This window comes from Dipteris shenzhenensis, chromosome 19 (genome assembly GCF_047967505.1).
Source record: "Dipteris shenzhenensis isolate YYH24624 ecotype China chromosome 19, Dip_SZ_1.0, whole genome shotgun sequence".
NCBI classification, from domain to species: domain Eukaryota; kingdom Viridiplantae; phylum Streptophyta; class Polypodiopsida; order Gleicheniales; family Dipteridaceae; genus Dipteris; species Dipteris shenzhenensis.
In genome coordinates, this window is record NC_141614.1 from 44,130,524 (window position 1) to 44,144,302 (window position 13,779).

At 40.5% G+C, this 13,779-nt stretch overlaps 1 protein-coding gene across 1 annotated transcript; it reads left to right on the forward strand.

Annotated features, from left to right (window-relative positions):
* The first annotated feature begins 8,812 nt into the window (after positions 1 to 8,812).
* LOC147890514 (uncharacterized) lies at positions 8,813 to 13,199 on the forward strand. The gene is made up of 6 exons (XM_087390572.1): positions 8,813 to 9,598; positions 11,788 to 11,856; positions 12,039 to 12,107; positions 12,214 to 12,300; positions 12,619 to 12,686; positions 12,774 to 13,199. Exons 1-6 carry the CDS (start codon positions 9,113 to 9,115, stop codon positions 12,898 to 12,900), a joined length of 906 nt encoding a protein of 301 aa, XP_087246698.1. The 5' UTR covers positions 8,813 to 9,112; the 3' UTR covers positions 12,901 to 13,199.
* The last annotated feature ends 580 nt before the right edge of the window (positions 13,200 to 13,779 follow it).

Here is a 13,779-nt window from a genome sequence, read left to right on the forward strand (position 1 = left end):
CAATTCTTATACTAATTCAAATTAAGTCCAATAATTACATTAATTTCAAGATCTATGGTTTGAAATGCTATGAATTGGCTAAACAATCACCAAAAGAAACAATAATGAACACTATGGTGCTTGTATAACATAATGCATAGATCAGTCTTGGAGACATAGCCTTCCAAGCCTCCATGATAGTTATAGTTAAAAACCTATAGCATATTGTTGGGGGCACATACAAGGGAAAGGGCAAGGAGAGTTCACTGAGGTTAGATACCACCTATATAAATGATGCCTCTAGAAATACCATCTTACATAAGTCATTGAACATATACCATTGTATATGACATATGCATGATACACCCCTCAAGAAATACCATCTTATACAACAAATACAAGGGATCTTAATGCCCTTCCTAATTGTTTTTATGGCATATGGAAAAGCCCCAAAAAACCCACCTTTGTGCTCTGAGGTGTTATAGATGCATTTACATAGTGAAACCCAATAGTGATAATTCACTTGATTAATGTATTAAGAATATAGAAGGGAACGTATTGATCAAGTTTTCCTTTGTGATCCTCGTCTTCCCAAGTTCTTATGACATTTTAATCCAAGAATGCCCTCTTGAGTGTATCTTTGTATGTAAATTAATTACTCTATCTTACATTATGATTTTCAAGCTCACATTAATGTATTAAGAATATAGAAGGGAACGTATTGTTCAAGTTATTCTTATTGTGATCCTCGTCTTCCCAAGTACATATGACATTCTAATGCAAGAATGCCCTCTTGAGTATATCTTTGTATAAAAATTAATTATTCTATCTTACATTATGATTTTCAAGCTCACATATTTATTGTCTCCGCACTTAAAGAGTCAACATGACTTATAGTATTAAGCAAAATTTTTTAGTGGCTCCAAGAGATAACAAGTAATGCTAAACAAGGTGAGTGAGGGCCACAATTAAGCATGATTAAGGGGATCTATTTTGCAACAATTTTCCAAAAAATTAAAGAACTTTTCTCAAAAACCAAAAGTGAGGCTCGGAAAGCTAAGACTTAAGAAATTTTCTTGTCATCATGAGAAGGCAATAAATAAAGAGGGGTACATGGCATGCCCATTGAAAGACTATATTACCTTGATATTCTCAATAGCTTTCGAAAAATACAAACTCAAAGCATACCAAAGCTTATAAAACATGGATACTACTTGCACAAACATGGAAATAGCTAATAGAAGAAAAAGCTAAACAATTAGGGACAAATGAATCATCAAAACAGTATATATTAGCATAAATTCATATAATGGGTATCGTTTCTTCATAAATTCATAACTTCCAGAATACATTTGTTATGATAATGATTCCAAAGCCAATATTTTTTATTCTCAACATAACAAAATCAAATGGCAAAAAACCAATTTGAATTGCATTTCATAAATTTATATTAATTCACATTACTTTAGTAGACATTAGACCTTTCTTAACATAAGGGCAATATTTGATTAACCTACCTCTAGCCTAGTCGAACCAACCCTAATCTAACCTAATCTATATAACATAACCTAACTTTATTAAAAAGATTTGATGTGACTAACTTAACTTGGCCTGATGTGCAATACTATTGCTGAGACAAACGAAGCCTAGAGACAAAAAAAAATTGTTTGAGTAGCTTGCCCTTTTCTCCTAGTATCCCCCTCCATTTAATGAAGCTTTTAGCTTGCAACATCATGCATCATTAAGCCCAAGTAGTGAAATCTGAAACAACACTACATAAGGAAGAATTGTTGTGCAAATTGCTCATAGCAATGTAGGAAACCCTTGTTGGCAATTGCTCAAAATCTCTAAGAATTGAAAATCCACAGAAAAACAGATGTCATTGCTCCTTTTGTTCTTTGAATATGCCTCAACTCCATTTCACACTTGAAGATCCATAAGCTCTGCTCAATGCCTCATCAAAGGCATTCACCACCACTGCTGCCCCAAAGCTATGCCACTCTATCATTATGCCATTCTCCCAAGCCTCCACATCAGTAATCTAAAAGGATCTGGAGGGGTGAGCAAAAGGAAAAGCGCAAGAAGGGGGAGAGGGGAGGTAACCATGCGCGTTTGCAGCATCGTCGATCAGCCCAGGTAGCACGACCATTTTGCCCATCTCAAATGTGAAGGCCCATTTTGCCTATCTTGAATATGAAGGGGAAGCTAAGAAGCAATGCAACAACCTGCAAAAAACGCTCCAAGGATTTAGCTCACCATTATTCTGAGCCACGATCGCGAACCACCTTGCTAGATGTATAGCATACTCGTGAGTCTAGACCCCTATTATTGATGTTCGACAAGCATTTGTACGAGAGCATTCCAAAGATGCCCTCGACAAACCCATGCATCATTACCATTCGAATGCTGTTGCGATTGTACTTCACTAGCTTGGTGAACAATTGCGATGTTGTTGTTCTCATTCCTCCTCCAAATTTTTCCAAGTGACCATATCCAATAGTAGCTCCATAGCCCCTTGCCTCATGCCAATCATTCTCAATGTGTCCTCCTTGACTACTAATCTAACGATCAACCAGCATTGACACAATTATTTTCTCCTGCAACAAAGCAAAAATTCTTGCCGCTAAAATTTCGATACTAAGAGCTCCTTTACCTAGAAGAAGATGTTGCATTGAGTTTGTTTATAGGCTACTCCAAAGCTTCTCATGGCACCAGACTAGCCCATGCACAAAAGGAGTTGAAAGGGGGTGACTTATCTCCGCCAGGCAGCAGTCAGGTTGTAGCAGTTGTGCAGACATGGGTGGCAATACGATAGCCGTTGCCACCTCGAGCTGGCATTCAACCACTTCATTAACCGTGACCTTAGCCTTGCAAATATTAAGCCACCAATGAACCTTTGGGAACCCATTAATTGAAACTAAAATTTTAATTTGAGGAGCATCCAACTAATACTAATGTGAATTTTGAATTTTCATTCATTGGGGGTACATTCTAGCAACTAGTTTTAGGAAAAAATTGCAATAAAGTGGTCCAACAAATGAGGTTAAAAACTACCCCTTCAAAGAACATGTTGGAAGGTTTCATACTTTATAATTTTTACACTCTTTAGCTCTTTTCTAACTAAATCTAATGTTTTACATACACGACATTACAAAGGCATTACTAATGACCAATTGGGTGCCAACTTGGGTGCGTTTTAATTATCATGCATTCCTTGTATTGCGGGACACATTTGATGAAAGAAAATGTTATCTTACTATTTTAGAAAGCACAAATGACAATTCTTACATTATATTTGCTTCCCCATGAAATTTGGCACCAAAATGGTCAATATGTTTGCAAAGATCTTCAAAATAATGCCTTTCTTTGATGATGTTGCCTAGAATATAAATTCCACATTCTAAAAAGGTTGCTTTATTATATTGTACCATTGCTTATGTGATTCCAAATGTATTTTTGGTAATTTGACGTCAAAAAATATATATAACCCCCTTGTAACGTGCCATTATTGTCAATATCACTATATTTGCATATCTTGTTTTAGCTCCATAGTAAAATAGCTTGCAAAATTATCAACAATCTAGTCTACAAACAGTGGAAACCACCTTATTCCACCCTCCTTAGGAACGGCCAATGTTGTACATTTTTTGTGTTTGAGAATTTTCTTTCAATGATTATAGAAAGGAAAAATGTTACCACTTTTTGCATATAGCACCTTTGCTTGCAAATAACAAAAAAGGTAGTTTTATTCTATTTGTAATATTGCTTGTGCAATACCAAAAGTATCATTCCAAATAATAAAAAGGTCATTTTATTCTATTGTACCTTTGTTTATGCTATTCCAAATTGAACTACAAAGGATCCAAATTCCATTATAACTTGTATAGTTCCATCATGGTTAGTGTCCCAAATTATAGCATTTGCATCCCTCAAGATTGATTGGCTTTTTGCCACGAAGCAATTCCCTTTTGTTGACAATTAGTGTGTAAAGGGGCAACCACATTGACTTGACCTTGCAAGGTATTGCTGGCATTGTACATCACCTGATTCCGAACGTTTTACATAGCATGATCATTGGGTCAATATAAATCATATGGACTTTAACAAATAAGTAATCTCAAGTAATGGAAATGATACATGAGGAAAGCAAAGATGACTTATTAGATGCAACCTTGCAAGGAATCTTGTTCAACTTTTATTGGTCCTTTGCATCTTTCTTTTAAGTCTATTGATGGCTTCTTGTGACCAAGCTATCTTGCATTGGGTCAAATTCTAGGATAAATATAAGCCTTTCACAGAAAGTTTATCCTCATGAAAGTTTTTTGTGACCAAGCTATGCATTCTCTTTGCAATGATCCAAAGCTAGGATAAGTTTTCATTTTTGCATGGCATTGTCAACTTCTAGCTACATCACATTCAACAATAATTTATCCAATCTTTGTGTTGCTAATTCCTTTACTTTTCATGTTTCATGGAAATGTTATAAATCCTTGTATCCTCATGGTCGTTCCAAATTTGATTTTCATATGTGTGTGTATGTAAGATTAAAAAAATAAAGTATGTGTGTGTGGGGGGGATACATTCCCATGTGTGTGCATACACATGCACGTGCTTGTGCATGGACTCATGTATGCACACACTTGCACACATGCGCACGTGCGCGCGCACACACACACACATGCAGTGGTCCAACAAATGAGGTTAAAAACTACCCCTTCAAAGAACATATTGGAAGGTTTCATACTTTATAATTTTTACACTCTTTAGCTCTTTTCTAACTAATCTAATGTTTTACATACACAACATTACAAAGGCATCACTAATGACCAATTGGGTGCCAACTTAAGTGCGTTTTAATTATCATGCATTCCTTGTATTGTGGGACACATTTGATGAAAGAAAATGTTATCTTACTATTTCAGAAAGCATAAATGCTTCCCCATGAAATTTGGCACCAAAATGGCTAGTATGTTTGCAAAGATCTTCAAAATTGTAATGCCTTTCTTTGATGATGTTGCCTAGAATATAAATTCCACATTCTAAAAAGGTTGTTTTATTCTGTCGTACCATTGCTTATGTGATTCCAGATGTATTTTTGGAAATTTGATGTCAAGTATGCGATTTTGACGTCAATTATGCGATTTTGAAACTACAAAGGATCGAGCTCCATTATACCTTGTATAGTTCCATCATTGTTAGTGTCCCCAAAAATAATCTTTGGATCTCTCAAGATTGCTTGGCTTTTTGCCACGACTCCCTTGAGAAGCAATTCCCATTTTTTGACACTTAGTGTATAAAGGGGCAAACATGTTTGACTTCATCTTGTAAGGAATGTCCAACATTGTACATCACTTGATGGCTAACATTTTACATAACATGACCCTTGAATATATATAACCCCCTTGTAACGTGCCATTATTGTCAATATCACTATATTTGCATATCTTGTTTTAGCTCCATAGTAAAATAGCTTGCAAAATTATCAACTATCTAGTCTATAAAGTGGAAACCACCTTACTTCCACCCTCCTTAGGAACGGCTAACATTGTACATTTTTGTGTTTGAGAATTTTCTTTCAATGATCAAAGAAAGGAAAAATGTTACCACTTTTTGCATATAGCACCTTTGCTTGCAAATAACAAAAAAAGATAGTTTTATTCTATTTGTAATATTGCTTGTGCAATACCAAAAGTATCATTCCAAATAATAAAAAGGTCATTTTATTCTATTGTACCTTTGTTTATGTGTCCAAATTAAACTACAAAGGATCCAAATTCCATTATAACTTGTATAGTTCCATCATGGTTAGTGTCCCGAATTATAGCATTTGCATCGCTCAAGACTGATTGGATTTTTGCCACGAAGCGATTCCCTTTTATTGACAATTAGTGTGTAAAGGGGCAACCACATTGACTTCACCTTGCAAGGTATGGCTAGCATTGTACATCACCTGATTCCAAATGTTTTACATAGCATGATCATTGGGTCAATATAAACCATATGGACTTTAACAAATAAGTAATATCAAGTAATGGAAATGATACATGAGGAAAGCAAAGATGACTTATTATATGCAACCTTGCAAGAAATCTTGTTCAATTTTTATTGGACCCTTTGCATCTTTCTTTTAAGTCTATTGATGGCTTGTTGTGACCAAGCTATCTTGCATTGGGTCAAATTCTAGGATAAATATAAGCCTTTCGCAAAAAGTTTATCCTCAAAAAACTTTGTTGTGACCAAGCTACACATTCTCTTTGCAATGATCCAAATTTTCATTTTTGCATGGCATTGTCAGCTTCTAGCTACATCACATTCAACAATAATTTATCCAATCTTTGTGTTGCTAATTCCTTTACTTTTCATGTTTCATGGAAATGTTATAAATCCTTGTATCCTCATGGTCATTCCAAATTTGAGTTTCATGTGTGTGTGTGTGTGTGTGTGTGTATGTAAGATTTAAAAAAATAAAGTATGTGTGTGTGCGGGGATACATTCCCATGTGTGTGCACACACATGCACGCGCTTGTGCATGGACTCATGTATGTGCACACATGCGCGCACGCACATACACACACATGCACACATACACACACATGCATGCATGCATGCATGCGTGCACACGCACACATACACACACACACATGCACTTGCATGTGTGCACCAAAGCGTGCACGGACGACCACTCTATAAACAACCTTAAATGTTGAGATTGAGGCAAAAAAGGTGAGAAGAAGAGGCAAAAAACAAACTGTATGGGTGGGTTCAAGTTGGGTGGATGGTGCTTGTCTCATAGGGTTGTTGATGGAAATGGCAAAACATGATTTGAGATGGTCCTCCAACATTGCCCTCTCCTTGCCCAAGCATTAGTTAAAGTACTTTGAGCAAATTGTAGAAGATAGATGTGTTTTTATTGTTAGGTATTGGCTTGTTTGGACACCACATAGCATTGGTTTGGCTAGGTTTGGCTTGAACCCCAATCGACGGCTTTGGCTAGGTATTGAGGATCTCCATTGAGGTGCCTATGAGTTGGAATGGGTTGTTCACGGCATCGCCCAACGGTCGACATGCTTAGGCAGGGTGGAGCTGTCTCTCAAGCTCATTGCAAATGCTGCAATGTGTGTGCTAGGTGTGGTAGTGCTGCCGATACTTTGGACTCGGCTCCGAAAACGTTGGGCATGCTTCTTTTTCATGGCGAGGTGGCGGGAGAGAGAGCTTCGAATGTAGTAGAGCATGCGGTGCTGGGTACACAAGGAGCAAGAAAGGCTGGGATGGCTTGAGACTGGTGGTGAGGTAATGTGGGAAACTTGGGTTGGGGTGAGGGTAGCAAAAGGGGAAGAAGTATCTTGTTCCTCAAGCAAGCAAGCAAGCAAGCAAGGACAAAGGAGCATATGTTAACAAGCAAGTACTTCATCTTCAGCTGAAGAGTGTGCAGTGTGGGAGCTTCATAGACTGATCTATAGTATACTTCACCTCCATGTCAGTAATGTAAAAGGGTCCCAAAGGGGTGAGGGGAAGGGAAAGGGCAAGAAGGGGGAGAGGGGAGGTAACCATGCGCGTTTGCTGCATCGTCGATAAGCCCAGGTAGTAGGACCATTTTGCCCATGTCAAATATGGAGGGGACGCTAAGAAGTAATGCAGCAACCCGCAAAAAACTCTCCAAGGATTCAACTTGCCATTATCCTGAACCGCAATCGTGAACCAGCTTGCTGGATGTATAATATACTCGTGTTTAGACCCTTGTTGTTGATGTTCGACAAGCATTCGTGCACGAGCATGCCAAAGATGCCCTTGACAGACCCAGTGAACAGTTGCACTGCTGTTGTTCTGATTTCCTCCAAATTTTTCCAAGTGACCATATCCAATAGCGGCTCCATAGCCCCTTGCCTTACACCAATAGTCCTCAATGTGTCCTCCCTAACTTTTGATTTGACAATCAACCAGTATTGACACAAACATTTTCTCGTGCAACAAAACAAAAATTCCTGCCGCTAAAATTTCGATATTAAGATGCTCCTTTACCTGGAAGTAGATGTTGCATTGAGTTTGTTTATATGCTGCTCCAGAGCATCTTATGGCGCCAGACTAGCCCATGCACAAAAGGAGTTGAAAGGGGGTGAGTTGTCTTGGCCCTGTTGAGATTGAGGCAACAAGGGTGAGAAGAAGAGGCAAGAAACAAACTGTATGGGTGGGTTCAGGTGGGGCGGATGGTGTTCATCTCATAGGGCTGTTGATGGAAATGGCAAAACATGATTCGAGAGGGTCCTCCAACATTGCCCTCTCCTTGCCCAAGTGTCAATCAAAGTACTTTGAGCAAATTGTAGGAGAAAGATGTGTTTTTATTGTTAGGTATTGGCTTGTTTGGACACCACATAGAGTTGGCTTGGCTCGGTTTGGCTTGAACCCCAATTGGCGGCTTAGGCTAGGTATTGAGGATCTCCAGTGAGGTGCCAATGAGTTGGAATGGGTTGTTCACAGCACCACCCACCAGCCACGGGCGATCGACATGCTTAGGCAAGGTGGAGCTGTCTAGCCAGCTCATAGCAAATGCTGCAATGTGCGAGCTGGGTGTGCCAGTGCTTATAGACTCGGCTCCAAAAATGTTGGGCAAGCTTCATGTTTGTGGCGAGGGAGAGAGCTTGGGGGGTAGTAAAGCACGTGCGGTGGCGGGTACACAAGGAGCAAGAAAGGGTGGGGAAGAGGCTGGGATGGGAGGTGAGGTAATGTGGGTTAGGAAAAGGGGAAGACGTATCTTGTTCCTCAAGCAAGCAAGCAAGGAAGCAACCCACAAAGGAGGAGCATATGTCAATAAGTAGTAAGTACTTTTTCATCTTCATCTTCAGCTGAAGAGTGTGTAGTGTGGGAGGTTCAGAAACTGAGCTATGGCTATGGCTATGGCGATCCTTGTGCTGTGAGTGCTATCTTCTTGCTTTTTTAGAATGCCTTCGCTCGCCTCCTCCTCCTCCTCCTCCTCCTCCTCCTTCCTCCATCTCTGCCACCCTTCCCGTCCCCCGCAGAGCTCCTCGCATGGCTCCCTAGCCTCCCCTTTCCCCCGCTCCCCCTTCCCTTCCCCCTCCCCTCGCTCCTCCCGTCTCCACTCCCCTCCCCCCTTTTTTTTTTGACCCCCCCTCCTCCCATGCTACATTTGCGCTCCTGGAGCGTTGCTCCCCTCTACTGCACTGACTTCTCCCTTAGCCCTATCTTCACTTCCATCTGCCATCATGGTTTGTGCCGTCGCCCTCGCAGACCCGGTTCCCGCCGCCTTGCTGCCTCCAATGATGAACCTGTTATTAGCCAGGTCCCCGAGCTCGAGGTCCCCGGCCTATCATCTCCCATCCGTGATACAGCCGACGACGAGTCGACTATAAACACAGCTTCAACTTCCATCGGTGATACGGGGAAACCACTAGAGAGTCTCAGCTGTATTGGCGACAGTGCTACTGATGGATTCTTAAAACGGATTTTTGATTGGGTCAACCTTTCTGCTGAAGACTACAAGACTATTGTCGTCACCATCGTTCTATCCTTTCTCTTCCGATGGTTCATAGCAGACTTTAGGTTTATCCCATCCCTTTCCATGTTCCCTACTCTTGAGGTCGGAGATAAAATCATTGCCGAAAAGGTTTGCACTCTCTCCTTTGTGTTTGCAATGTTGTATCAATTTTCATTCTTTTTTTTTTAAACAGAGAATGTATCAATTTTCATTCTATTGCTTGACTTTAGTGATCACGCTTTTTGTGCTGAAATCTGTCTTGTGAACTTCAGCTCGCAAGCGCTTAGTCTTAAGGATTTCGGATATCATACTATCACTGGTTTTAAAGAGTCATACATGCTTAGGCTAATGATAATGAAAATTTACTTCTTATGTAAAATAGATCATCCTCGTATCTATCGATTGATGTCTGTAAAACCTGTCGTTTCCTAGACCGGTCATTGTTTTTGTTTAGTTGACATGACCTGTCATTTTTTTGTAATGTATGTATTGCGTAGGCGAACTTAGGCTAGCTGGGTATGCCTCTGGCTATGTACGCAAATGATTTGATCTTACCAGCTGAAGAATATGGTACACACTGCAGCCAATTGTGGATAAAACTAAATATGTACCATATTCTTCACATTATTGGTAGGGTATTGACCCCTAAATCTAACGAAACATAGCACCATACTGATCAAGCAAAGAACCGTTCTCAATTCGGTGCAATCTTGAGTTGAACCTTTGGGCTCTAACACCATCACAGAATAAAAGACAGCAACCTACTGCTAGACGATGCAGCGGAATATGCCAGCAAAGGGATCTCACAACGCTCTCCAATCACTCTCAAGATGTGCAGAAAATAGAGAACTCAGATATGGAATAGAACTGGCCAGAAAGAACTTTTACAAGTGTGGCTGAAGGTTCCAAAGCACTGCTCAGTACACCAGCGAATCTCAGTGAAGGGAAGGCTGGAAAACTGAAGTTTTGAACATCTAAGGAGCTGCTGCTTATCCTTTCCTGCATGTTTTTGCAAACAGGTTTTTGTGGGATTAAGAGTGACAGTCTTTGCTCTAGTTATCCCGCACGCCCCCCCTCCCCCCCTTCTTCTTTCTTCCCCAGCTGGCTAACGAGCTGTCTAGATGGCATAGCCTGTTGGCAGGAGCTGCAGGGGTTGGCACTCAGGAGGGTTAATCCATTTTATATGGAGATATTTTGGTGCAATATACATATGGTATTTTGGCTGTCCTATTTCCTGTGTATGCTTCTTCAGATCTCAGTGCTTCGTTTTTGAGTAATATTTGTGCACACTTCTACCAGTGATGAAGCTGCCTGAGCTATGCAAAAACTCTTCGCCTTATGATTTAGGCTTTCAGAGAGCTACATCCTCTATTCTTGTTGGTATCTCGTGCATGCATTGTTTATCCAAAACGTACCCCAGCAGGCCTGTGTAATCAACTGTGGTCTGCCAACTGTTGAGGACCCCCGAAGATGTGCTGGAACTGCTCATGGGATCTGGTACAATATTTATCGAATTTTTTCTGCCCCAAGCAGCCTAGGAATGTGCCCTGCTGACTGCTGTAAGGACCCCGAAAGATCTGCTGGAACTGCTCATGGGATCTTCTATAACGGAAGGCATGTGCCTCGCTACTATGATCGACTGTCTGTTAGTTGGGGAGTTGTCTATTTGATCCTGCTGGGCCATATGCAGCAGGAGATGGCCATCAATGGCTGACACGTGTGCATGTGCCAAGAGCCTGCTGCATTACAATCTCCTTTCTCATATGACATTTACTTGTTATCAGACAAAGGTTTACAGTCAGTTGTAGCTTAAAGGTCCAGCTGGAAAATTGCTCCAACTGTTATCTGAGCCACCTAGCTTGTGAAATCTTTTATCAGGGTCTCTTCTCTGTTGTATCCATCCTTTGCAAGTTAGGGAAAACGTTTGAGCTCATCACTTGTCTCTTGATGCTTATATCGTTTGATCTTTTTTATTTTCTTTAGGTTGGCTTGACTGCCATCGTTTATGACAATGCAGCCTGAAGTGTATTTATACCCTTCAGCCTATTGCCATTCCTGTTTAAAATATACTACCAGACATTGTGCACTCCTCTGTAATTGTGAAATCAGTTTCTCTTACACCCCAGGGCCCCCCCCCCCCCTCTCTCTCTCTCTCTCTCTCTCTCTCTCTCTCTCTCTCTCTCTCTCTCTTTCTCTTTTTCAGGGTATGTGTGTGTAGTAAATACTGCATTTACATAATTATGCCCTTTTTTTTTGAATCCATATTCTGTGCGTAAGCATGTGAAATCGAACCTCATTGAGTGTCTTCCTTTTCTCAGGTTTCGTACTACTTTAGAAGACCAGATGTGAATGACATTGTCATATTCACAGCTCCTCCAGTATTACAGGCAAGAGATATTTCCATTCTCTCTCTCTCTCTCTCTCTCCCTTTAAACCTTCCTCCCCCTCTTTCTTTCTTTCTTCTATTTGCTATTATTATTATTATTATTTGGTCCCGTCTCTTCACATAACACTGGTGATCTTTCACAAATCCATAATGTGGTTCTAGCTGCTGTCTTGCTGATGACAGGAAAGAGGTTTTGGTCCCGGAGAGGTGTTTATAAAGCGTGTGGTTGCAAGAGCTGGGGATGTTGTTGAAGTATGCTTTCTTTTTTTGTTAATCGAGACATTTGTGTGCAACTCATGATTGCTGTTGCTTTCTGGGAAGCTTTGTTTTGCGGTTGATGATGAATTGTCTTATACAGGTCCATGATGGAAAGCTCATTGTGAATGGTGTTCCCCAGCGTGAGGACTTTATTGCGGAGCCACCAAAATATGATATGCGTAGTATTGTTAGTTCCTGAACATTTCAATATCCAAAGTTCTGATATTGAGCTTTGCTGTTTAATGTCTCCCAAGTAATGTCGATTCAGTGAGTTCAAAGTAGTCAGATTATTGTGTGAGGGAAAAAAGCCATTATGCCAACTCTATTCTGAGACTGTTTCCAGTTGACCACCCGCCTGATTCTAACCCTAAGATTTTTTCCAATCGGCCATATTCTTTCACACCTGCACACAGGTTGTTTTTGAGTGTATTGTTGTCAATTTATTGCTCATAGTGAACCTTGGCATGCTCCAAACTGACCACCTCTCTGTAAACTTGCTGTGCAGTATGTACCTGATGGCTATGTGTTTGTAATGGGAGATAATCGAAACAACAGCTATGATTCACATGCCTGGTAAATGCATTTACTTTCTACTTGATTCCTTAGTCAAAGGGAGCAATATGCAATCTTGTCTTACTGGTTGTTCTTGAAATTTTGTAGGGGGCCCCTGCCTGCAAAGAACATTCTAGGTAGATCTGTGATTCGATACTGGCCTCCAACGCGACTTGGAAGCACAGTGTTGGACACAGAATCATCAAAGCGTTTACAACTTCAAAAAGTATCTTGATAACTCACTGCTTATCTCACTAATCTGTGGGCATATGGTTCAATGTACGTATTTATTGCTTTGCATAGTGCTCTGCACTCTTGCCAGCAGGTGGATCAGGCAATTTTTTTGGTAAGTTAGAAGTTCATGGATGTTGCTGTGATGCACTTATATTTTTGCTATACAAGAAAGTCTACTTGTATGGCAGATTTACCAGTTTAGTTGTTTATGAAACTTTATATTAGCTCAAATGTAATGGCAACTACCTTTGAGTTCTATCCATTTCTATCTTGGTGAGTCATTCGCATGACTCTGGACAAGAAAGGATGGACAAGAAAGGATGTATGGAACACCTTTTGCCTATTGTATGATCTTTTGTATATGTGCATTTGAAATGAGTGGAAATCAGATTGTGCAAGAGGGCTACTTTGTGATTTGTTATATATATGAAGGAAAATTCTCGTCTTCACAAACAATTGTAGCTTGATTGAAGAGAATGTGGGCTATCTTTTGATTAGCATATGTGCATTTGAAGTGAGTGGAAATCAGATCGTGCAAGAGGGCTACTTTGTGATTTGTTATATATATGAAGGAAAATTCTTGTCTTCACAAACAATTGTAGCTTGATTGAAGAGAATGTGGGCTATCTTTTGATTAGCCTTCTCCATTGGTGCGTGCGCACACACACACGTGTGCGCGCGCACACTATATATACATGATAAAAGGGTACAGTGTGTCACGGGCATCCACAGCCTGTGGCCATGCCGACTGCCATGCAGACAACGCAGGAGTACATGCAGGCAGCACAGGAGCTGCCATGTGGCAGTGCTGATGTCAGCACCTGCCACGTGGCCAGTCGGCTGCCATGTCAGCACGTGGTTCAGCAGCAGCAGCAGCAGC

Bases quoted from the DNA above. Each gene is read 5' to 3' on its own strand.
- LOC147890514 (XM_087390572.1), top strand. From the start codon at position 9,113: ATGCTACATTTGCGCTCCTGGAGCGTTGCTCCCCTCTACTGCACTGAC. The intron at 9,599-11,787 runs GTTTGCACTCTC...TCCTTTTCTCAG, and splicing joins ATAAAATCATTGCCGAAAAG to GTTTCGTACTACTTTAGAAG. The intron at 12,108-12,213 runs GTATGCTTTCTT...TGTCTTATACAG, and splicing joins GAGCTGGGGATGTTGTTGAA to GTCCATGATGGAAAGCTCAT.